The 26,467-nt window shown below is 29.2% G+C and overlaps 3 protein-coding genes across 3 annotated transcripts; 1 reads left to right on the top strand and 2 right to left on the bottom strand.

Moving 5' to 3' along the window:
* Nucleotides 1–732: 732 nt before the first annotated feature.
* On the bottom strand, nt 733–9,531 carry LOC111623291. Its single transcript, XM_023365812.1, has 5 exons — nt 9,484–9,531; nt 1,207–1,275; nt 1,083–1,133; nt 948–1,001; nt 733–849 (listed from the first exon to the last, which is right to left on the bottom strand). The coding sequence occupies exons 1-5, from the start codon at nt 9,529–9,531 to the stop codon at nt 751–753; spliced, it is 321 nt and encodes a 106-aa protein (XP_023221580.1). The 3' UTR covers nt 733–750.
* Nucleotides 9,532–13,973: 4,442 nt separating this feature from the next.
* LOC111623325 lies at nt 13,974–18,065 on the bottom strand. Its single transcript, XM_023365861.1, has 8 exons — nt 17,933–18,065; nt 16,997–17,064; nt 16,610–16,675; nt 15,393–15,428; nt 14,818–14,886; nt 14,689–14,739; nt 14,549–14,602; nt 13,974–14,465 (listed from the first exon to the last, which is right to left on the bottom strand). Exons 1-8 carry the CDS (start codon nt 18,054–18,056, stop codon nt 14,385–14,387), a joined length of 549 nt encoding a protein of 182 aa, XP_023221629.1. The 5' UTR covers nt 18,057–18,065; the 3' UTR covers nt 13,974–14,384.
* A 3,648-nt stretch (nt 18,066–21,713) lies between these two features.
* LOC111623290 lies at nt 21,714–25,954 on the top strand. The gene is made up of 8 exons (XM_023365811.1): nt 21,714–21,836; nt 21,941–22,008; nt 23,795–24,830; nt 24,912–25,103; nt 25,173–25,316; nt 25,387–25,575; nt 25,639–25,796; nt 25,940–25,954. The coding sequence occupies exons 3-8, from the start codon at nt 23,801–23,803 to the stop codon at nt 25,952–25,954; spliced, it is 1,728 nt and encodes a 575-aa protein (XP_023221579.1). The 5' UTR covers nt 21,714–21,836; nt 21,941–22,008; nt 23,795–23,800.
* Nucleotides 25,955–26,467: the final 513 nt, after the last annotated feature.

The raw sequence follows: 26,467 nt of genomic DNA, 5'->3' as shown, positions 1-26,467 counted from the left end.
TTCCATTAATTAAGGTTGCTTTTGGAGTGTGTAAAGACAAGGAAGGGTTATCTTTCATGAACTTATAGTATCATTTCTTCCCTGCACTTCTTTTTTCTGTGTTAAAACGATGCAATAATTTATATTTTTCCTCCAATTGAAGCGCCAGTTTTTATAGATCAGCTGCAGTAAGTCCAAAGAAACATGATTCTAAACTAAAAACATGTTGAATTAACTCTTTCTCCATATTTTTAGTCAGACCTTTAGACTTCCGAATTTGATTTTCTTATTTAATTCTCGACGATGACGCCGTACAGTTGATGTAGGAATTTTATATTGTCTGCGTGCTTTATTAAATGCTTAATTAATACGACATGTCACTGCATAATACTTAATGCCTCGTCCGTATCTTATTTCTTTTATTATAAATTCGTTTCAACATGTATTAAGCAATATAATTAAACAAAGAAGAAAATCAAAATGAAAGCAATATTATATGTTGTTGAATGTATTATCTTAAGACATTCCGCAGATAAATGTTAATAATAGCGAGAGTAATTCCTTAAATAGTACCAGTACGATTTGGAAATCTTACGTGGCCACGACTTAAGGCACGGCACAGAATAAAGCTATTATCAGTTGTATATTTATCTGCATAAATAACTGAATTGAAGACGAAATCCAGATTATATCATTTACAACGATACACGCTTCACTAAAAACAAAAAAAAAAAAATGATATAAAGATTATAGGCTGTATTGTGTAGTAACTCAGTTAATTTCAGGTAATGTAAAAATTATTGTTATCATTGTACACTCTATCCCCAAATAGAAACGGCTCGTCGTTTTACATTGTTGTTCCCAAGAATTCTAAAATTAAATTTAAACAATTTAATTATTGATAATTGGTCATTAATAATAAATATTTAAAATTTATTAAGAATATTACATTTTATATTCATACTTACCTTATAGTTTTTAATAAAAGAATCATCACATTCATTAGGATTTTTTGGTCGTGGCTAAAAAATAAAATAAAAAATATTTACTTTATTTCTTATACGTACAGTTTAATTAATGATATTTTAAAAAGGAATACTCACTTTGATTCCATTTAAAACTTCTAGTTGAAATGCTATACGGTATTGAGACGTCTGATGAAATATAATTATGTGAAATTTAACTACAGACATTTCAAATAAAAATATTTGAAACAAAAGTTTTTACCTCTCGAATATACGAATTTACTTTGATGGAGCATTTCGTATCAAGTTTTTTCTGACATGAAAATAGTTTCTAACGGAAGAAAGAAAAAAAATTTTTAAATCATTTGGCTTCAAGGCTTTTGTTTATAGTTATTTTTAGTTATAATATTTTGGACTATATATATAGTCCAAATTTATTAAAGTTTATTAAGAATATTGTTGAATATGTGTTGAAAGTCCATTTCTGATCTAATTATAATCAAGCTTTTTAAGATTTTGTCGCCTGTAGGCAGATAAAATTTTGCGCCCTTTTGTGAAAGAAAAGATAGGATAGAACATTAGATATATGTTAATTTTTGAACATTTATAAACATTAATCTTTTATAATCAATATAATTAAGTTAACTTCATTTAGTTTCGAAAATACATTACCCAGAAACACTTATTTTTATAGAAATTTTACATATTAACAAACAAATCATGTAATTATAACGTTATTTATAAAAATTTTCCACCTTAGGCACATGCCTACTTTACCCATTGAAAACTGCTTCTGTATTATAATGTAGCATAATATTCACATAAGTTTAATCCGATTTTTTTCTATTTCTATATTCCTTACCCTACCTATATTGGCCCGTCCCATTGACATTTATTCTTTCGTGTCAAAATAGAAGTTAAGCAATCATATTGCCGATTAAATAAATCAAAACAAAATTAATGTGCAGAAGATAGACAATATCTTAAATTAAATTATGACTGAAATAAGAACAGTAATGAATGGTTTGACCAATATATAAATGAATTTTATAGTAATAATAGTAGATACAGTATGATGGTCTCTGCCCCAGCAAATGTTATTCATTTATTAATCTCAATAATCTTATAAGGATTATTGGGATTAAGAAATAAATAAAAACATAAAACATTGGTTAAGCAATTGTGCTTGAAATTGAATCTCCATTTATGGTTGTTTCTTTATAAATAAGTACAAATTTTATAGCACTAGAGAGGGGTTGAGATTTCACGTCGACTTGAAATGCATATGTAGAAGAAAGAATTTAAGGAATTGTACGTCTTAACTTTTGGATATTTTAGCTTATTTGCAGAACGAAATACTATACCTATAAATATAGGATTATTTAGTTAAAACTCGTAAGAATACAGAAACATATAATTAAAAAAAGTATAAAATAAACGTTAAATTTCATCTCCGCATGTAGATAATTCAAGACATCCAAATTGTTTCTAATGTTAATTGTAACGTACAATTTACGGACGAATGTGAAATGGTAATCGGTTAAAAAGTTAAATTTGAAGAAAATATATATACTCGGCACCATCGAAAACAGCTAGAAACATACTTTGTGCTCGTTGGTATATTTGTATTAAGTAATTTTCTTTTTATAGTAAATTACAGATTTGCCACTTTTTATAATAATATCCATGTTTAATATGATTTGATCAGACGTTTTACTACATTTCTAACAATTTTTTTGATGTAAAATTAAATGTTACTTGCATTTTATCATATAGGGCCTATTTATTTTACAGTAATAAGACTTATTAAAATGTAATATTTAATTTTTTGAAAAATATTAAAAATTTTAATTACTTTATTTGTAAATAACCTAGCTTTAAAGTTGATTTTTATTTAAAAATTAAATCCTTAATAAATATAAGAATTCGATGTTTAACATTGGAAATTGAAAAACTTTTCAGAAAAAAATAGTCTTTCCATTACAATGTCATTCACAGAAATCCCGAATGGAAGGAATATGTCGGATGTACAGTACAGTAAAGATCTGTATAACATAAAATATATTTTAACCATTAAATTTTCCAATACAACTGCTTAAAATTTTAAATTAATGTTTACTTATTCAGCACAGTTTACAGGTTAAAATTAATGGAAAATAAGATAGTTGAAGACATTTTAGAAGCTCGATTATTCTTAAATAAAACGCTATTAAACGCGTCAATCAAAATAAGAAAATTTATTAATTTTTTTTCCGTAATCGTAAACATATAATTCAAATTTAAAAAATATTCTATTACCGGTATATATTTCATTATAAAAGACATAAAAAGCTGACTTACCCTAGAGATACGCGCGATAAAACAATCATGAAAAGTCTGTAAAAAGAAAGTTTATCGTGTACAGTAATTATCCAATTGAAGNTAACTATAACGTTACTTATAAAAATTTTCCACCTTAGGCACATGCCTAATGTACCCATTGAAAACTGCTTCTGTATTATAATGTAGCATAATATTCACATAAGTTTAAACTGATTTTTCCCTATTTCTGTATTCCTTACCCTACCTATATTGGCCCGTCCCATTGACATTTATTCTTTCGTGTCAAAATAGAAGTCAAGCAATCATATTGTCGATTAAACAAATCAAAATAAAAATGTGTTGAACATAGACAATATCTTAAATTAAATTATGACTGAAATAAGAACAGTAATAAATGGTTTCACCAATATACAAAAATTTTATAATAATACTAGTTCTGTAGATACAGTATGATGGTCGCTGCCCGAGCAAAGTTTATTCATTTCTTAATCTCAATAATCTTCGTGAGATTATTGAGATTAATTAATAAATAAAATCATAAAACATTGGATAAGCACTTCTACTTGAAATTGAATATCCTCCTATGGTTGTTTCTTTATAAATAAGTACAAATTTTATAGCACTAGAGAGGGGTTGAGATTTCATGTCGACTCGAAATGCATATGTAGAAGAAAGAATTTAAGGAATTGTACGTTTTAATCTTTGGATATTTTGGAAATACTATACCTATAAATATATGATTATTTAGTTAAAACGGTAAGAATACAGAAACATATAATTAAAAAAAGTATAAAATAAACGTTAAATTTCACCTTCGCGTGTAGATAATTCAAGACCTCCAAATGTCTAATGTTCACGTACACATACACGTACGTAACATACAGTTCACAGCTCAATTTGAAATGGTAATCGGCTAACAAATCAAATTTTGCGAAAAATCAACAAAATATATAAACTCGGCACCATCAGAAACATCTAAAAACAAATTTTTTGCTGGTTGGTAGCTTTGTATTAAGTAATTTTGTGGTTGACTACACCTATAACACTATACTTATGGAACTCAAAATCGTGTATAAACGCAGTGTTTGTAGCACGGCTTTACGACACGTCTTTATAACAGTGTTTGTACACGATTTTGAGTTCCATGAGTATTTTTCGTTTATAATTAGAATCGTTGATTTTCTTCAAAATGTTTTTGAGTTGTTTTTTTCAATTAATTTGATTGTTATGATTTTTATGTATTGTGTCAGCTTGTCTAATTGCTGTCTAATGTCATTTATTTGTGTTTCTATTCTTCTCTGCTAGGCAGGCTTGTGATAGAATTGTGTTTTGTGTATATCTGTCTGCGATTGTATTTTCAGTCCATAGTGTGATCAGTCCACTAGTGCGATGCTCCAGCATAAACTAATGTATGAATGCCTGAAGGTCTAGAGTATATATATATATATATATATATACACAGTAGACCCTCCTGTAACACTGTAGATAATTCCGTGTTGCATGAATTCCATGTTGTACGAGCCACTTTAATTTTACAAATACGTGAGCCGTTCACAGCCCTTCACACGTATGTGTAAAATCTAAGTGTTTCCGTACAACGTGGAATTCATATAACACGGAATTATCTACAGTGTTATAGGGGGTCTACTGTATGTATACTGCATATATTTTGTGTTGAAAATTTATGTCTGATCTTAAAATTCTAATTAAAATTAAGCATTTTTAAGATTTTGTCGCCTGTAGGCAGATAAAATTTTGCGCTTTTTTGTGGGAGAAGGAATAGGATACAACAGTGGTTCCCAATTAGTGGTACGCGTACCCCCAGGAGTACGCGAAATTGCATGAAGGGGTACGCGCAGCAATCTCAAATCGGTCGATTTAAAATTTAAATGCACGACATGAAGCAATTAATAAAAATAATGGGTGGACCGTCAAAAATTCGGCAATTTACAACACGATGTCGAATGCACAAATTCGTTTATTTATAACTAAAAATATTCTCGAAATTTCATTTTAAAAAAATGCATTTGTGACAATACCTAAATAAAATTCTTACGCAAGAAACAAAACTTGTATAATTAACACAAATTGTGTTAATTGTAGAATTATCATTACTATTATGTCAGCGAAACGGCAATAAAATATTTACTACCATTTTGCACAAAATACCTCTGCGAGAGCGGATTTTCGGTCATGACAAACACGAAATTAAACAACGTCACCGACTTCGACTCGAAGATAACTCGAGACTGTAGCTGACCAAAAAGCAACCAGATTTTACAAATTTGTGCGAAGATAATCGAGCACATTTGTCACATTAAAATTAAATAACCGTATGTTATTTTCATTATTATTAAAATTGTATTTTAAAGGCAATAAATGTAAAAAAATTTATTCTAGTTTTCACTAGCTGTCTACCCACGGCTTCGCCCGCATTATATTGAATTTTCTCGTTGGAATAAGATATTTTCTCGCAGTACAATGTAGTCTATGTCCATCTCCAACGTGTAAGCTATCTCTGCGCCAAATTTTATTAAAACCTGTTCAGCGGTTTAGACGTGAAAAGGTGACAGACAGACAGAATTACCTTCGAATTTATAATATTAATATGGATTAATATGAATTTCTGCTATAAGGGGTACGCGAGTTTGAGCTCTTTCTTGAAGTGGTACGCAGGAAAAACTAATTGGGAACCACTGGGATAGAACATTAGATATATTTTAATCCTTGAACATTTATAAACATTAATCTTTTATAATCAATATAATTAAGTTAACTTCATTTAGTTTCGAAAGTATATTACCCAGAAACACTTATTTTTATAGAAATTTTACATATTAACAAACAAATCATGTAACTATAACGTTACTTATAAAAATTTTCCACCTTAGGCACATGCCTAATGTACCCATTGAAAACTGCTTCTGTATTATAATGTAGCATAATATTCACATAAGTTTAAACTGATTTTTCCCTATTTCTGTATTCCTTACCCTACCTATATTGGCCCGTCCCATTGACATTTATTCTTTCGTGTCAAAATAGAAGTCAAGCAATCATATTGTCGATTAAACAAATCAAAATAAAAATGTGTTGAACATAGACAATATCTTAAATTAAATTATGACTGAAATAAGAACAGTAATAAATGGTTTCACCAATATACAAAAATTTTATAATAATACTAGTTCTGTAGATACAGTATGATGGTCGCTGCCCGAGCAAAGTTTATTCATTTCTTAATCTCAATAATCTTCGTGAGATTATTGAGATTAATTAATAAATAAAATCATAAAACATTGGATAAGCACTTCTACTTGAAATTGAATATCCTCCTATGGTTGTTTCTTTATAAATAAGTACAAATTTTATAGCACTAGAGAGGGGTTGAGATTTCATGTCGACTCGAAATGCATATGTAGAAGAAAGAATTTAAGGAATTGTACGTTTTAATCTTTGGATATTTTGGAAATACTATACCTATAAATATATGATTATTTAGTTAAAACGGTAAGAATACAGAAACATATAATTAAAAAAAGTATAAAATAAACGTTAAATTTCACCTTCGCGTGTAGATAATTCAAGACCTCCAAATGTCTAATGTTCACGTACACATACACGTACGTAACATACAGTTCACAGCTCAATTTGAAATGGTAATCGGCTAACAAATCAAATTTTGCGAAAAATCAACAAAATATATAAACTCGGCACCATCAGAAACATCTAAAAACAAATTTTTTGCTGGTTGGTAGCTTTGTATTAAGTAATTTTGTGGTTGACTACACCTATAACACTATACTTATGGAACTCAAAATCGTGTATAAACGCAGTGTTTGTAGCACGGCTTTACGACACGTCTTTATAACAGTGTTTGTACACGATTTTGAGTTCCATGAGTATTTTTCGTTTATAATTAGAATCGTTGATTTTCTTCAAAATGTTTTTGAGTTGTTTTTTTCAATTAATTTGATTGTTATGATTTTTATGTATTGTGTCAGCTTGTCTAATTGCTGTCTAATGTTATTTATTTGTGTTTCTATTCTTCTCTGCTAGGCAGGCTTGTGATAGAATTGTGTTTTGTGTATATCTGTCTGCGATTGTATTTTCAGTCCATAGTGTGATCAGTCCACTAGTGCGATGCTCCAGCATAAACTAATGTATGAATGCCTGAAGGTCTAGAAATTGAATGAATGTAGTGTGGTAGTAAGTGAGTGTTTACGTAATTTAGTGTTTTTTCCCTACTACCTTTGATGTGTTGATTTTTGGTATTCGTAATTATTGCATAGGATCTGTACCTCTATATTTAGTGTTTCCTGAAATATAAGTGAGAGCGTATTAACTAAATCTATATCTATGTTATCAGTGGTGGATTAGGAAGTGTTGTTGCTGGATTATCCTGACAGGTTACTTGATCTTCATTTGATAAGTTTCGGGTGTTGTTTGTGGGATAAGATTGTAGGGTATAATTGTTCTTTTTTTTAATCAACAACCCTTTGTTCGGTGACAGTGAGGTGAGGTTATTATTATTATGTTGGGTTTTGTGAGTTTTACTCGGTTGACACCGGTAGCTGTGTACCATGCCGGTCCAGAGTCAAGGCATAGTAACCAAAAAAAAAAATTTAAAAGTTTATCAGTGTGTCTGTCTGTATTCAGGAGTTTCCTAATAATATGACATATATTCAGTATAGTGGCTTTCTGTAGTGTGATGTATATGTTTCTATTCAATTGTAATGTGCCAGGCTTTTGCGTAGTGTGTGTGGTATGACACCTGTAGAGAAGAGAACGACAAGTACAATAAACACACTATCCATCCTTCACAGTTGCCTTATTTCCTGGGCAAGTTCTGTATTCTTGCTGGTTTTTTTCAGTGCGTGTGTTTGTATATTGTGAGTGTTTGGAACAGATATATCTATAATGTATGTTATTTTATTGTGTTTGTCAATGAGTCTGATGTCTGGTCTGTTGTGATAAATTGTTTTATCCGTAATTATGACTCTGTCATAGTACTTTTTGTGCGTATTGTTTTCCAATACTGTATTTGTAGTATGGTTCATGGATGTCTAATAATTTGTGTTTGTTTGCAAGCTCTTGGTGTATTATATTTGCAACTTGATTATGTCTATGTAAATAATCTATCTGTGCCAAGAGCTTGCAACCGGAAGTGATGTGTTGTATAGTTTCTGGCATGATGTGACATTTTTTGCAATCGTCATTTGTGAGTGTTGTATCTTTAAGTATGTTTTCTGTAGTTTATAGTATCCATGACCAGATCCTGTATGGCAATCATGAACCTTCCGTCTCCCTTATTATTATTATTATTATGTGTTGGGTTTAGCGGGTTNATTTAAAAAATCTATCTAAAAATCTAAATTATTTTAGAAAATTTTCCTGAATTAGTTAATTAAATATAATGCTAAATAAAAGTTTACATTATAAAAATCCGTTTATTCACATACGTTTTCATCTTATTCGTTATTATTTGATAAACAATATTAATTACAGTAATGAAATGAAACGAAAATGCTATAATTGAAATAAATAAAAATAAGTAGAAAGGATTATTGAAAAAAGGTGGGTGATAAATTGAAATCGTATGACACGTGTGCCACTTTGAACACACTTTCGCCAACCCTGCTCTATATGATCGCCACCCTGCTCTATATTAATTTTAGTTTTTTTTTTTTCAATAATTTATGTACAGAATAGTAATTCTGTACATAAATTATTGAAAAAAAACTGAAATTAATAAGAATATATACACATCTATAAAAATATAACTAATAGTATTATAAATTTTGTTGGAATGTGTTCAAAAGTGATCTTTACTCTTTCGATGTATGTGTGAGTATGCCGTTAATAATTTAGTGATATCAAAAATATTTGAAAAGCTATGGATTTGGTAAAACAAATCTATAAGAAAATTAAATAACATTGAAAAAAATTACTTGAATTAATTAAAGTAGCATTAAAAATTTTATAGATTTTCTGAACTTTTCATATTAATTATTCCGCTTAACTATATTACGAGTAGAATTACGATACATCTTGATTGATTTTATGTTACTTTCGTATTAACTATTAAATTAATAAATGTTTATCTAATTGTTTCAAAAGGCTAATTATTGAATAATTATTATTAATTCACGTTGTTATAGAAATAATTGCAAAGTTTTCTTATACACTTATAACATTTACAAATAAGGAAACTCACCGACAGTTTCTTTAACTTTTTCCTTCTCCAGTTTGTGGCTAAGATCATAGTCGGTATCTTGTCCCAAGCAATAAAAGGCGAGGGAAAGGATCATATAAACGATCGAAGAAAATTTAACATACATCTTTATTGAATGATTTCAGAAAATTGAAGTTTTATTCCACTTATATTACTATTATAAATTCTAAAAATATAATGAATTGCTAATTAATACTATATTCTATACAAACATTTAAATATTCTGTATTTAAAACAGCTGTAGTCTTCATGCATGAGATATTTTTCATGAAATTTCACATTCGAGTATGATAATACGAAATTATACGATGTTAATTCATTTTAATGTGTATATTTGATAGTTGAAAAATATCTAATATAAAGCAAAAATTAAAAAAAAAACTAATTTTATATAGGCCTATACAATTTATTTCGTCAATGNCAGATAATTCATAAAAATAAAATAATGTAAATATCCAATCCAATTAAAATAATTAAAGTAGTATATTAGACTAATAATAGATTTAATTTACATTAAAATTAGTGTTGCTGTTTATTTTACTTATATGCTTCAAATTTGGCAATGTCTCGAAGACAATATATGCCACCCCCGCTACAACAATACCAATAACAATAACATAACATATAGAAACTCACAAAACAATACTGTACATATTGTTAAGAATAAAGCATTTCTTTTACTTTTTGTCTGTTATACAGTATATAACAGAGGGGAAAGTATGTCGATCGGTCAAAAAAATGACCCTTTCTCCAAGAGTTTACATTTTTGGATTCGGCGGACCATGAAACGTCGCGATATACAAATAATTCGGGGATTTTTCTGTATGTATGGATGTTTGCTGGTGTGTGTGAATGTGGCACGATTTTGTTCAACCAGTTTGAAGCTTAATAACTCTTGTGCTTTTTGTGGAAAATTTATGAAATTTTGTAGGGAGGTTTTTGTATTAAGGGGAATGATCATATTAAATTTTGGAGATTAAAGGTCAAGGAGGTGGGGTGATAAAGGAGGACGTGTATATTTTCAGTAGCGTCATACGTAATGACGATATTACTCGTTATTAACACTTACAATTTTTTTAAATAAAATTCATCCGTGCCGTGAAAATTAAGCTTTTTGCCATTTTATAATAATTAAATACAATGGTACCTCAGGTTACGAACGCCCCAGCATACGAAATTTTCAGGATACGACATGAAATTCGAACATATTTTTGCTCCACGATACGAACAAAAACTCATCATACGACGTTACATTAGTTCGCATTTTTCATTTGTTTTTCTTACTACAGTTATTTTTTTAATGTATTATTTGGCTTTAATTTGAGTATGCTTTTCTCGTTGGAACGAATTTTTTGGTTTTACATGTAATCGTGTGGGAAAAGATGATCCACCTTACGACATTTTCATGATACGATCTCAGTTTCGGAACGGATTAATTTCGTATCCTGAGGTACCACTGTATATAAAAATATTTTAATAATATAATATCATAACAGATTGTATCAGACACGCAGTTTTAAATGTTGCCGAGAAAGTTAAGCAACTCGTTTCTGAATTCTTTTCAAATAGCCTATAAGAATAAAGAAAAAAATAGTTTATATTCAACTTTAATGGCGGTTTTTTGATGACGATAAAAAACCGATATAACCGTTACATTAAGGCGACAATATGGCGTATAAATGTAAGATGACAATATGGGATTAAACAAAAGTATATGAATGTACTACTGAGATGGAAGTTAGACGTTAAAATATTTATAGGTAGAAATGCAATCAAATTATCCTATATAATGCTTTCATAAAAAAATTTAGCAACGAGTTGCGTAACTTTTCCGGCTTTTATTAAATTTTATTCTAAAAATAACATTTGTATTATTAATCAAAATAAATAACTAAAATTCTTTGTGGCCCTATCTGTTATGAGATTGTGTTATTAAAACTTAATACAGTAGCAAAATACAATAATCTTTTATAATCAATATAATTAAGTTAACTTCATTTAGTTTCGAAAGTATATTATTCAGAAACACTTATTTTTATACAAATTTTACATATTAACAAACAAATCATGTAATTATAATGTTATTTATAAAAATTTTTCACCTTAGCCATATGCGTACATTACCCATTCAAAACTGCTCCTGTATCATAATGTAGCATAGTATTCACATAAGTTTAAACTGATTTTTCCCTATTTCTGTATTCCTTACCCTACCTATACAGTACAGTACCCTACCCTACCTATACAAATACAGTAGCAAAATACTTAATTTTGAGTGTTAAGATGAATCTTATAAAACACTCTAAATGCAGAAAAAGTAACATTTTCATTAAGTTTGACTTCTCGCGAGATATTACACGTAACCACCCTCTATCTTTTTATCTGCTTGACCTTTCACAACCAAAATTTAATTGCACACGAAATTTTTTTGCCGTTTATTTTTACATTTTTAGATTCAAAGGGTCTCAAAACGTGAATATTTGCAAAAAACTGGGAGTGAGAAATTTGACACGCTTCCATACTTTTTTTAGTTATGCATACATAACTGCTGGGAAAGTAAAAGGAAATGAAAATTCTTTAAAATGTTATCAAATTTATAGGAGGGTCTTAGATGCGAATTTCTGGTTTGAATACTTTTTTCAAATTTTCTATACTGTTTAGGATTATTTAAATTAAATTATATAAATAAATACAAATATAATTTATACAAAGTATAATCAATAATACTGGCAACTGAAAAAACAACTGGTAGACAGAGATAAGTGTACTTCCATTTTGCATGAGGATAGGATTAACTTATGACTAAAGTTCTTTATGGAACATGTATATAAATACGAGATCTTATTTTATATTAAATTTATTAAATAACGAAATATTAATATCTAAAAGATAGGAATTTTATAAAATCTTACCCTTTCTCTCGTGAAATTCGAAAAAAAAAGACATTTAAAAAAATCTTCTAGACATATCTTGTCATCAACTGTAATGACATAAATTTGTTTTATAAACAACGAAAAACTTATTTATTATTATAATAAAAAATTTCAAGAAACTAAAAAATTTTAGAAAATTTTTCTGAATTAGTTAATGTAAAATAAGAGTTTACATTATAAAAATCTATTTATTCATACGCGTTTTTACCGTATTCATTTTTATATAATAAACCATAGTAATTTGACTAATGAACTTTGATAATGAAAGTTTTAAAATTCAATTAATTAATTTAAAATTTATTCTTAATTATTTCGGAGGAAAAATCAAATCCGTTTATGTTTAACTTAAAATAAGTTAAATTAGAAAAAAGCAATTATTTGTGACATCGTCATAATAAATAATTTTTGCGATTATTCCTGGCTGAAATTTTTAATCTTATTTTTTCATAATCATAATTAAGATGAAAAAACAATGAACCTGTTTCCTTTAAGGAATTTATCACTTCTCCAATCAGAAAAATTCTAATTGATATCATAATATTACTTTACTAGCAGACTTGGCCACGCGTTGTTGTGACTCAAAATGTATCTATTATAAATGTATAACACTTCCCCAGCGGGGGGAATTTCGAAAAATTCCTTCTTAGTATACATTCTCTTGACGTACCCTATTAAAATGCAATCAAAAACACGAAGAATCGCATCTAAAATAGTATAATAGAAGCTGAGTTCGTCACGGTAAGCCTTAATCTTGTCCTCTCCCCCGGGGGGGAAATTTCGACATCTAAATAATATAAAAACACCCGCGAATTCGAATGCAACGTTATATGAAAATTTCAAAGCAACCGGTGAAGAAGTTTCGGAGATTTAAGATTTTGAACAAACGAACATTACATTTATATTTATGTAGATATAAGAGAGGCTTCTTTAAATGCATGAAGAATAAACTATTATTACAGTATATTTATCATAAAATTTTGATAAGTTTGATTAATTAAAACAATGTAATTATTTGTAATTGCAAACGTATTTTATGCTAGAACTATAATATAAAATACTTATTCATATATTAATCCATTTATGTTATGAACATATTGTACATACAGTATGTATACGAATATTTTACCTATTATATACACTTAAAAAGTTATTATAAGAAAACATGTCTTTAATAGTGTTAAATTATTTGAATTTTCATTTTCCAATTTACCTTAAAAATATTATAATATACTTACAATTGTATACGTTATTGCAAATACTGCAAAGGATGACAATGCAAAGAAAGTATTTCATGATTGTTTTCGGTTGTGGATAATTTTATGTTTAAGAAAATTCTCAACTGAAATCAGTTTTGTAAAATTTAATTATATTTATAGAATATTTTTGAATATTCCATTTTATTATTGATGAAGATACATCACATCTTTCGCGATAATTTAAAGAGAAAGATAATCAATTGAAACAATAGATTTAATAGTTTTACTTTGAAATATGAATATAAAATTACATATGAAGAAATTCCGAAATAATTTATTTTATATAATTTGTAAATACAGTAAGCTAGAATGAATAACACTTGAAATTATTACAAAAAAACTGAAATAGAACAAGTAAAACTGCAAGGCCACTTTTGTGACAAGACATGTCTCCGAGTCTCACTTCGACATTCACGGCGGGTCTCCAATCTTCTCTCGTATTTGAGGTTTTGAGTGCGATCGTTCAAACTTCGCCAACCTTGGCCACGGCCACGATCAAGAGGTCGTTTTTTTTGGATTAAAGAGACGTTATATATACTAATTGAATATACAACAATCATATTATACTAACAAAATTGATGATAGTTATTGTACAAAAATCTCTATTACATGATTTACAAGGATATACACTTCACTAAAAATAATAACTGTTATGAAGTTTCTAGGTTATATTACTGTTTAGTAACTTATATATTTAAATAAATAAGTTTAATATTTTACACTCTTCACCCAAATTGGCAAGGCTCGTATTTTCACATTGTTCTTTCAAAGAATTCTAAAATTAAATATTTAAATTATCGATTATTGATCATTAATGACAAATATTTAAAGTTCATTAATGTTCTTATTAGTACTTACACCATACATAATAATAAAAGAATCATCGCATTCATCAGGACTTGTTGGTCGTGGCTAAAAAATTAAAAAAATAAAAATGTTTAAACTTTATTTCCAATACAGACATCTTAATTAATGCTATTTAAAAAAGAAATACTCACTTTGATTTTATTGAAAACTTCTTCGTTAAATACTAGATAATATTGAAACTTCTAAATTGAAATATAATTATGTAAAATTTTACTCAAAAAATTCTAAATAAAATAAATAATTAAAAGCAATAAATTTACCTCTTCGAAATAAGAATTTATTTTGATCGAGCATTCCACACCTACTTTTACATGACACATTAAAGTATCCTTTGAAGGAAAAAAAAAACCCAAATTTTTAATTATTTGGATTTAAGATTAGTGTTTACTGTGCACATACATTATGGGCTGAAAATCCATTTCTCATATTAATTTCTAATTATTTTTAGCATTTTGTTGTCTATAGACAGATAACATTTTGCTCCCATTTTTGTAGTAAGAGGAATAGGATAAAACATTAAATGTATTTTTATTCTTGCACATTTAAAAGCATTAATTTTTTTTTATAATAAAAATAATTAACTTATTTTCACTTAGTTACAAAAGTATTTTATCTCGAAACGTTTGTTTTTACAAAATAGTGCTGCGGATGGACGGCAATGAGAAATTAATAAAAGTTTTCAATTTTTAATAAAAGAGATGGAAAATACAAATATGCAAATGATAAAATAATAAGAAAAATTACTATTTTTTCCCGTAATCGCATACATATTATTCAAATTTAGAAAATATTCTATTATTTATTTTATTATAAAGGGTACAAAAAGCTGACTTACCCCAGAGTTCAGCACGTTAATACAGTAAGGAAAAGTCTGAAAAAAAATTCGTGTAATTAATAAATATTTATGATGAAATTGATAATTTTTTGTCTGAAAATTAATACAGGTAACCCCCGTATAACACGGCACTTCTATAGCACGGATTCACTCTAACACGGTTCGAGAATTGGTACCATCCCCCGTATTACACGGTACTTCTATAGCACGGATTCACTCTGACACGGTTCGAGAAATGGGTAAAACTCTCGTATAACATGAAATGTAATAAATTTTTACATACTTAAGTACTAATAGTTCACGAAAATTATTTTCTTGAACTATTAGAACTTCAGTGTGTGAATTTTCTTTTCTCGTCTCCATACACATGGTCCTTCGCGAAAATTGTTTCAATTTTGCCATATCTCGACGCTTTTGCTTCTGGTGTTGCCAGATGTTTTTCCCTTATTCCATAAGTGCTTAGCACCATATAAGGAAATTTATAAAGATCTTTTAACTAGAAGCAAGCAATCTAAAATTACATACACTTTTTGCAAAAGGTAAAGCATGAATCTGAGAATAATGCAGAAAAATGCGCAGAGGATAACGATAACTTGCCAAAAATAAAACGCTTTCGTTTAGTAGTGCTTTTAGTGATGACAAAGAAAACATTGTTTAATTTATATTAATATGTATCACTTAAATATCTTTATTAAAATTTTCTTATCTTAATTATGAAAATATAGTAGCATTATTTTTAATTTTTGGAACCTAACCTCCTTTTCGTACTAGTTCTTTGTTTCGCATAACACGGATTCGCATAACACGGCAATTTTTTGGAACGTAACTACCGTGTTATACGGGGGTTACCTGTATATAATATTTTATAAGCCTATATATATATATAAATTATTAAATTGAAATTAATTTTACTTACATAAAAAACACTTCATTTGTTTCATATAATTATTAATTAAAAACTATTTTAAATGTATTTTGTACAAATTACATTTACGAAAAATTAAATTAAAATATTCATTCTTGAAATTTTAATGAATTTTAACTAACTTATATTACTCACAGTATATTTTTTATGTTGTTAATTATTTATATAAAAAAACTATTAAATAATTATCAAGATACAATCACTCCAAAAATATTTTATTTTATAAAATTAGTATTAGTAATAAGTTAAAAATTTCATATGAAATATACTTTTTATTGTTTAAATAACTTACAAAGAACCAAATACTCTGGCTGTCATTTAATGTTTTCACGCAACACTCTTTAGCTGCTTCAATATACTAAAAGTAATAAAATATAAAACGAAAAATAATATATTTTATCATTAAAATATGGATAAAATATTTTTATAAGTTATAAATTATAAGCTGAATTTTTTCATTAAAAACTCAATGATAAATGCAAGAAAAGTAGTTAAATAGGTTTAATTAGATTTAGAGGTATAGTGATTTATGAATAAATACTTCCATTTTGCATCAGGATTAACTTATGACTAATATTTTTTTATGGAACATTTATATAAATACTAGAACTTATTTTATATTAAATTTATTAAATAAATAATATTAATATATAAAAATAAAATGCATTTAAAATCTCACCCTTTCCTTCGTGAAATTCGAAGAAAGAAGACATTTATAATATTTTTCTATACATGTCGACTTATCATCTATAATTACATAAATTTGTTTTATAAACAATAAAAAAAATTATTTATTATTTAAAAAATCTATCTAAAAATCTAAATTATTTTAGAAAATTTTCCTGAATTAGTTAATTAAATATAATGCTAAATAAAAGTTTACATTATAAAAATCCGTTTATTCACATACGTTTTCATCTTATTCGTTATTATTTGATAAACAATATTAATTACAGTAATGAAATGAAACGAAAATGCTATAATTGAAATAAATAAAAATAAGTAGAAAGGATTATTGAAAAAAGGTGGGTGATAAATTGAAATCGTATGACACGTATGCCACTTTGAACACACTTTCGCCACCCCTGCTCTATATGATCATACTATTCTGTACATAAATTATTGAAAAAAAAACTAAAATTAATAAGAATATATACACATCTATAAAAATACAACTAATAGTATTATAAATTTCGTTGGAATGTGTTCAAAAGTGATCTTTACTCTTTCGATGTATGTGTGAGTATGCCGTTAATAATTTAGTGATATCAAAAATATTTGAAAAGCTATGGATTTGGTAAAACAAATCTATAAGAAAATTAAATAACATTGAAAAAAATTACTTGAATTAATTAAAGTAGCATTAAAAATTTTATAGATTTTCTGAACTTTTCATATTAATTATTCCGCTTAACTATATTACGAGTAGAATTACGATACATCTTGATTGATTTTATGTTACTTTCGTATTAACTATTAAATTAATAAATGTTTATCTAATTGTTTCAAAAGGCTAATTATTGAATAATTATTATTAATTCACGTTGTTATAGAAATAATTGCAAAGTTTTCTTATACACTTAGACCTATAACATTTACAAATAAGGAAACTCACCGACAGTTTCTTTAACTTTTTCCTTCTCCAGTTTGTGGCTAAGATCGTAGTCGGTATCTTGTCCCAAGCAATAAAAGGCGAGGGAAAGGATCATATAAACGATCGAAGAAAATTTAACATACATCTTTATTGAATGATTTCAGAAAATTGAAGTTTTATTCCACTTATATTACTATTATAAATTCTAAAAATATAATGAATTGCTAAATAATACTATATTCTATACAAACATTTAAATATTCTGTATTTAAAACAGCTGTAGTCTTCATGCATGAGATATTTTTCATGAAATTTCACATTCGAGTATGATAATACGAAATTATACGATGTTATTTCATTTTAATGTGTATATTTGATAGTTGAAAAATATCTAATATAAAGCAAAAATTAAAAAAAAAATTAATTTTATATAGGCCTATACAATTTATTTCGTCAATGAAAATTACTGTCTGAAGTTGTAATTTATATATAAGGATACGAATGATAAATGTAATGGTAAAAGGAGTGTCTACTTCTTCGTATCTTATATAATTTACCCGCATTAAAATCATTAAATTTTTAAAATTTTATTATTGTACGACACAACAAATCACTAATAAATCAGATTAATCAATATATAAATGTCAAAACTTAAATTTTCTTCTAAAGTTTTAAATAGAATTAAGCACCTTCTTTTAGAAATTGCTAATCTTCTATACAAAAAGGAAAAGGTAGAAACGTAACAATAACTTATTATTTAATATGACAAAGCAATAGCTTTGCTTCAGTAACTCCAGTTCTGTTACTGTGTTTAATAAATACATATTTTATAATCTGTACAATTATATTTGCTAGACTCGAAGTTTAAAAATAGAAAATTTTGTAATAAACATTTTATTTTGGAAGAAAACTAAAAGACTTCCTTAATCGCTTCATTATTTATTAACAAAGTGTGGTTAAATTTGAATTACATTTGAGATAAATTTTATAATAAATCTTATTCGAATACTTATTAAAACAGTACTAAATTTGAGTAAACTGTAAAATAGAAGTAAAAGATGGGGAAAATAGAATAGAAAGAGGAAATAATAACATAAGAAACGTAGAACGGAAATACAGTTTAGTCAAAATTAGTCAGTAAATAAAGAATTTTAACATTCTGCACAGAAGTTAAAGAAAAACTTGTTAAAAGCCTTATTATTTTATACAGGAAAATAAGGTGTAAATTAACGCCACTATAATTATGTTTAGCTCTGTGTTTTGGATGCTGTATATCTGTATTATTGTTGTATTATTATTATTAAACAATAGAGAAGATTTAACTGTTTTTTTTTAATATTGTCGAGTGTAATATTTTATTTTTAATAAATTTTTATGTAATCGTTATTGATTATTGTAAACCTGCTGAGGAGGGCATAGAAGTTAAGTACAAGTGAAAATAAAGCTACTTTTTGTTTTATTTTTGACCAAGACTTCTTTCCTTTGCTAATTCGAAACTCAACCATTATAATAAGTCTTTTTTATAAACAAGATCTACGTGGACAATATAAAAACAAAATTGAAATATTAAGGAAATAGAGACACGAGGAATTAATGTAAACAGTAAAATAATTATTGTGTTGTAAAAGCTTTGCTTCGACAACAGAGGAATATACGATTAAACATTAATATATTTGTAGTGTTTCATTGTATTTCTGTCCGCTCAGAAAAAAATTGCACGAAAAAATCGTTTGATAATTTATTTTAAAAAATTATGCATTAGTAAAATCTTATTTTATTTAATATTTGTAAATGAACATGTATAACTTTCCCGTTTTTCGCCCAGAAAACTTCTGTTTTGTACTTTTACCAGAATTTATACAATAACACAATATACTGTACTTATAAAAGTACATTTTTATAGTTGAATAATCAAAAAATAACGGGAATTACTCTACTAATATTTAGTTACACTATAGGCTATGTACAGTACTTTTGAGCTTTTTCAGAAGAAAAAATATCCAGCATTTACTTGCTTAACTTTTCCTACGACATTTGGTGGCATCTGTTATCATATTTTATTTTAACTATTATAAAATGACAAAATGCTTAATTTTCAGAATAATGGTGGGTCTTATAAAAAAAAATTGTAAATGCAATTGAGTAAAATCGTCATTATGTCTGATCGTACTGGAGATATACATGGCCCTCTTTATCTCCCCACCCCTCTACCTTTAATCACTAAAATTTAATAGCATCAATCCCCTTAATATACAAACCTCCTTACAAAATTTCAGAAATTTTCGACAAAAAGTACAGGAGTTATTAGGCTTCAAAGAGGGTGAACAAAATTGTGCACCCCAAACACAGATACAGAAAAAAATTCCAATTTTTTTAAAAATATTTCCCAACGTTTCACGGTCTCCTTAATTAAAAAATGTATAAATTTTAGGGGGTCATTTTTTTTAACCATTGGCATATTTTCCCCGTGTTATACACCATGTAACAGAGCTCTTTTTTGATGGAAAAAGTACCGTGTTTTCCCGAAAATAAGATAGTGTCTTATATTAATTTTTGCTCTGAAAAATGCGCTAGGTCTTATTTTCAGGGAATGTCTTATTTTTTCCTGGAAGAAGAATTCACATTTATTATCGAACAAAAAAAATTCCCAAGTCGAACATAGACGAGAGTGACGTATATCCGGTGTGTCGAACTGTCGCCTTTTCATAGCGTCAACATCGGACTCGATGACCAATTAGTGCTTACTGAACCGCAGCACTATGCAAATGTCATGTGGCGTGATTCCCGGCCGACCAATTAGCCATCACCAGCCGTAACTGTGATTCCCAATGCAAATCTGTGATTCCCAAGCCATAGTCTTATGCAAATCATGCCATGTGGCGTAATTGTCTGCTGACCAATTAGTGGCTGTACTTTCAAAAAGCCAACGGCCACTTTGAACCATCTGTCGATGACCGTTACGACTAAAAAAACTTCGCTAGGTCTTACTTTCAGGGGTAGGTCTTATATTTCTCAATTCAGCAAAATCTGTGCTAGGTCTTATTTTCTGCGGATGTCTTATTTTCGGGGAACCACGGTAGGTTATAATTTAGACAGGATGTGCATTTCGGGCTTAATGGTCCTGTTCAGTCCTATTTTATTAAGGAACAACACAGTTTTATTTAATTCACAAAAAATATAGATAAAAAGAATTAGGTTAAGTGACAAGTAATATGGCAATAGAAAGCTTACAGACACAACTTTAAATCATGTGATTTCTTCCGCGGGAATTTGTGCCACGGAAGTTTAATTATAGGTTCAAGTGTGCCGTAAAGGTTGAAAAACACTGCACTACTGTATCTGAGATTGCCTCGTCCACTTCTCTCAACATTGCTAAACAAAAATAGACCCTCCATTAGTATTGTAGATCATAAATAATTATTTATCATATTAAAATTAAACTTATCAAACGTTATCGTTGTAATGCGTGACCCCCAAATATAATGCTATATGGGGAATAGAATTTTCACCCACGTCGGGCAGACCACGTCTTAATACGTTCATCCGATGCGGATGAGGGGTGAAGAACGATTTTAATTATTACTATGATACATTACGAGTATGGGGATCGAACTGGAAACAAACGGCATCACTTTTATCGCATCGTCATTTGGCCGAACTGACATACTGTATTTAAGAGGGATTTATTTTAAAATATGTTTTTAACACGAACAAAAGCTGAAAGTTTCATTGGTTTAAATATACTGTATTTGAACCAATGAAACTATCGTTCGTTTGTCACGTGGGTTGTGCTTTTTTTTTCTTTTTAGCTAAAAACGAACATTTGCGCATTAAGCTCGCGCTGTTCGTTGCAATTCGAACGAATAACCGAAAGAACTTCGATATGCAGGAATAATTTCATATGAAAGAAAAATCGTTTTTAAAGGTAATAAATTTAATTACACGATACAAAATATGTAGAATTTAATGAATAAATTTATTTTTATATAAAGGCTGGATGTAAAGTAATATTTTATATCTTTTATACAGGACATTCGAATTTGAAAATTCAAAATAGCGTTCCAGTTCCTGAATACTTTAGAATTGTACATTAATAGGTAAATTATATATTTATTTACACTTATATTGTATCTTAACAATTGGGATTTTATTTATCTTATCTTAAATTGTTTCGTTTAAAAAATTGTTCATAAAAGTGGAATTAAAATTTGTTGAATGTTGAAGAAAATTCAGTCTATGGTGCATAGTGGAGCTATTTAATCAATTAATAACTTCACTATGCATCTACCCCAACCAAACCTCGTGGTGGGGCTATTAATAGGGTTTAATTGCCTAGTGAATAAGATCAACCATAGTCAGTAACACTAATAACCTTTCGTCGTCCCAATGTAGGAGGTAACAGTCTTCCAAAAGGTATTTTGCTAACTGGGTAAACGAATCTTCAGCTTCGGCTTTCAGTAAAACAAAATGTATCAATCTGAAAACGTTTTCGAAATCCACCCGATTCCAGCTTCGGGCTGAAAGAGTAGATTTCGAATTGGAATGCATCGAATAGAATGCACGCGTAGAATTCAAATTTGAACAGGCCAGTATAAAACATACTCTGAGCTCTACTACGTCGCCCAGGCAATAACGATGTTTCGTTCCATGCTCGCCATACTTTGGATAGCTGTATCTCGTCCCTAGAGTTGATGCAATTGTCAGCTACGGCTGGCTTTAAATAGGCTATTTCAATGGACTGAAAGAGTCTGAAGTGGTTCCAATTTGTAGAGGGTCTGATGAGTTGGGCCTAATTTAATTTAGCCTCTATATGGGCTTTAGAGACAAAGCTAGACGGGACGATGATTTTTTTATAGTGCTTTATGCCATAGTTGTGTTTACGTATCTTCTGTTCTGATGACCTTCTGGTGGCACCCAAGTAGACCAAATCCTTCCCGAACCTCTCGTCTCTTATACACTTCTTGGAGTTTCTGGTGGTTTGGAGATCTTTTCCGATTCCTAATATCGTTTCATAATAAAAAATATCTTCGGGTTCCTCCTATATATAATTCTCAACTCTCTGCACCTTGCTATTCGTGCACAGGCCAATATCGATGGCAGTTTATGGTTGACGTTCATACTCAATAGACAATTTGAGCTCCTCAAAGTCGAGATTAGTTCAATAACTCCATAAAAAGAAATATCAAGAATTCAAATGTGGAGAATATACGGACCAATCAAGTCCCACAGCATGCAAATTTCATTAAACCGTTCTAATATGCTGGCTTGAATGGTATTCGTGAAAGATTTAGGCTATATGCTTCCATCTTATAATATTATCGAGATGGGTTGATAACAATAATAATAAGCGCAGAGCCCAAACGGTTAGCAGTTGAAATTTGATACACAGTTAGGGTACGTCATAAGAATGTACTGTACACTAAGAAAAGATTTTTCGAAATTCTCCCGCGGGAGAGAGAGAAAGGGTTAAGAATTACCCTAAACTCGGATTCTATTGTACTATTTTAGATGCAGTTTTTTACATTTTGCGGAAAATCGAACATTTTTTAGACCCACTTAAAAATTCTTTAATTAGTCTCGGAAGAGGGTGAATCTAATTCTTGCAACCACTGAAAACGGGTAAGATCGACTATAATCTAATAATTTTAATTTTCGCTATCGTTACTTTTTGCCCGAACAACGCCGGGCTCATCTGCTAGTATTGTAATAAAGCATTAAACTTGATAACATTTCGGGTCCCCCAAGTTTAATGCTTAAAAATGATGCTTCTTTAATCAGACTTGTTAAGTTAAAGCTTTTTGCATTTGTTTCTTAGATTCTTTACAACTTACTATTTGTTAATTGTCGAGATAATATTATTATGTGTAATTTTTCTCGTTATAGAAAAGAATGGATGCGAACTACGTAGACGTAGGTTCGGAATTTGTTAATGCTTGTATTAACAGTAATAAAAGGAAACTTTTAAAAGTACATAATACCATTATATCGCTGGAAAGTAAATATTTGAATGCGAAAACGTCGATAAAAAGAACGACAAATGCCGTTAAAGATGAGCTCATGGGTGAATTGGATGTTACTTATCGATCGAAACTTCAGTTTCTGCTTGATTTTCAGAGAAAAGTCGAGGAATACCTGTCGAACCTTTTAAATATCTGCGGTAATTACCACCGTTTGCGCGATATCTTGAGGCTCGCAGAGAATAGTCCCGACAAAGTTCGTCTTCTACATTATATTCCTCTGGATTTTATACCGGAAGACATTTCGATAGCCAAATCGGCTATTGGTTATCTCAAAACGTGTACTTATTTGCCAGAGGAACTGACTCTTGCTACATTCGAAGTGGATAAGTATTGGTTAAAAGTGAGAAATGGCAAGCCTTGGCAATCTCTTTTAATGTATTCTCTAACTGTTTTTGCCGAAAATTTTGTAGGCAGAAAGTTTTATGGGAATGTCATTGATAGAAAGAATGGTTTGTATTTAATTACTTTGCATAACAATTTCGGTATTGATTACAAAGTTTCTGTTTATTTGTATGGTCGTCATGTAAGAAACAGTCCATTGATAATAAAAGTTCCACCTCTTAGAAGTGACAAATATGGATCTTGCTATTTAGAAAACGCACGTGTAGAGACTTCAACACTTAAAATAGTTGAAATACCGAATCAGAATAAAAATATTCCTAAGCTCAGCGACGACGGTATTTGCAGTCCATTCAACACAGATAACATCAGCTCATTTTTAAAATGTGAGTGGGACAAAAGTACAAGAAGTGCTAACAGAATGGATAATTTGAAGATCGGTGCTACTGGAGGAGATGAGTTTTGGTCTCCGCAAACAGTTGAGCATTTAAATGGCTCGACAAGAGATGATTGTACTCGTGCTCGCAAAAGTTTGAAATATACTGATGTCGATGATGAAGGTAAGAATAAATTCACATCCAAAATTTGTTCTATATTTGTTTATCGCGCTTATTTAATGTTCTTTATTTTAAAATATCCAGAGAAAATTGTTCCAGTCACTGCCAAACTCACGCATGTGATTTCTAATCAATGCGGAGTGGATCTTAAAAATCCCATCGGCGTCGCCGTGACTAATAATAAAGACGTAGTTATATGCGACACAGGAAACCACAGAGTTTGGATCGTGGACGAAACCGGAAAGACAAAGGCAATATTTAATACCACGGATCGAGGTAACTTGGTTAGAAAAAGAATTGAAGGTTAAAGTTTAAGATATTTAAATTGAGCAATTGAACTTTCAGGTAAGAGTCTTCGCAGGCCTTCGGCAGTCGTTATACTTCAAAATGGGGATTTAGTTATCAAAGATAGTAATTCGCTTCACTTTTACGATTCTAATGGAATATTCATGAAAAGTATTGGCAATAGAATATTAAACAGACCTTTCGGTATGTATATATGCTTGTAATTATAGTATGAAACAAGTGATTGTATATAATTAGTTGAAAATGTTTTAAGGGTTGGTGCTGACGGAAAATGAAAAGTTAGTGACTCTATGCGAGAGTAGGCATCCGAAGTTGTTTGTGTTTAACAAAGACGGCCAGTTGGAAAGTAAGAGCTTTTATCAGCCGCTATTGAACAGGCCAGAAAATTCGAAATGTCGTTTCATGGCCACGTACAAAAACGAGTTGGTCGTATCCGATTTAGGTGAGTTTAAGATTATTTTTATTCTCTAATAAGTAGAGACTAATTATATTTCCATTGCTTTAGGATTAAGCACGATGTATAAGACTAATTTATTGGGTGAACAAATCCAAGTTTTTGGCTCTTACGGCCGAACTCCCGGAAATTTCAACGAACCGTCGGGAATCGCATTAGATTCCAAAGGTACTATGCTGATAGGAGATAGTAGGAATGATAGGATTCAGGTTAGTGTTCGGNCTTTTATAGCACGGATTCACTCTGACACGGTTCGAGAAATGGGTAAAACTCTCGTATAACATGAAATGTAATAAATTTTTACATACTTAAGTACTAATAGTTCACGAAAATTATTTTCTTGAACTATTAGAACTTCAGTGTGTGAATTTTCTTTTCTCGTCTCCATACACATGGTCCTTCGCGAAAATTGTTTCAATTTTGCCATATCTCGACGCTTTTGCTTCTGGTGTTGCCAGATGTTTTTCCGTTATTCCATAAGTGCTTAGCACCATATAAGGAAATTTATAAAGATCTTTTAACTAGAAGCAAGCAATCTAAAATTACATACACTTTTTGCAAAAGGTAAAGCATGAATCTGAGAATAATGCAGAAAAATGCGCAGAGGATAACGATAACTTGCCAAAAATAAAACGCTTTCGTTTAGTAGTGCTTTTAGTGATGACAAAGAAAACATTGTTTAATTTATATTAATATGTATCACTTAAATATCTTTATTAAAATTTTCTTATCTTAATTATGAAAATATAGTAGCATTATTTTTAATTTTTGGAACCTAACCTCCTTTTCGTACTAGTTCTTTGTTTCGCATAACACGGATTCGCATAACACGGCAATTTTTTGGAACGTAACTACCGTGTTATACGGGGGTTACCTGTAC

This window comes from Centruroides sculpturatus, unplaced genomic scaffold (assembly GCF_000671375.1).
Source record: "Centruroides sculpturatus isolate CEXI.00-Female unplaced genomic scaffold, Cexi_2.0 scaffold123, whole genome shotgun sequence".
Classification (NCBI taxonomy): Eukaryota; Metazoa; Arthropoda; class Arachnida; order Scorpiones; family Buthidae; genus Centruroides; species Centruroides sculpturatus.
This window is presented reverse-complemented; position numbering and strand designations above follow the sequence as displayed.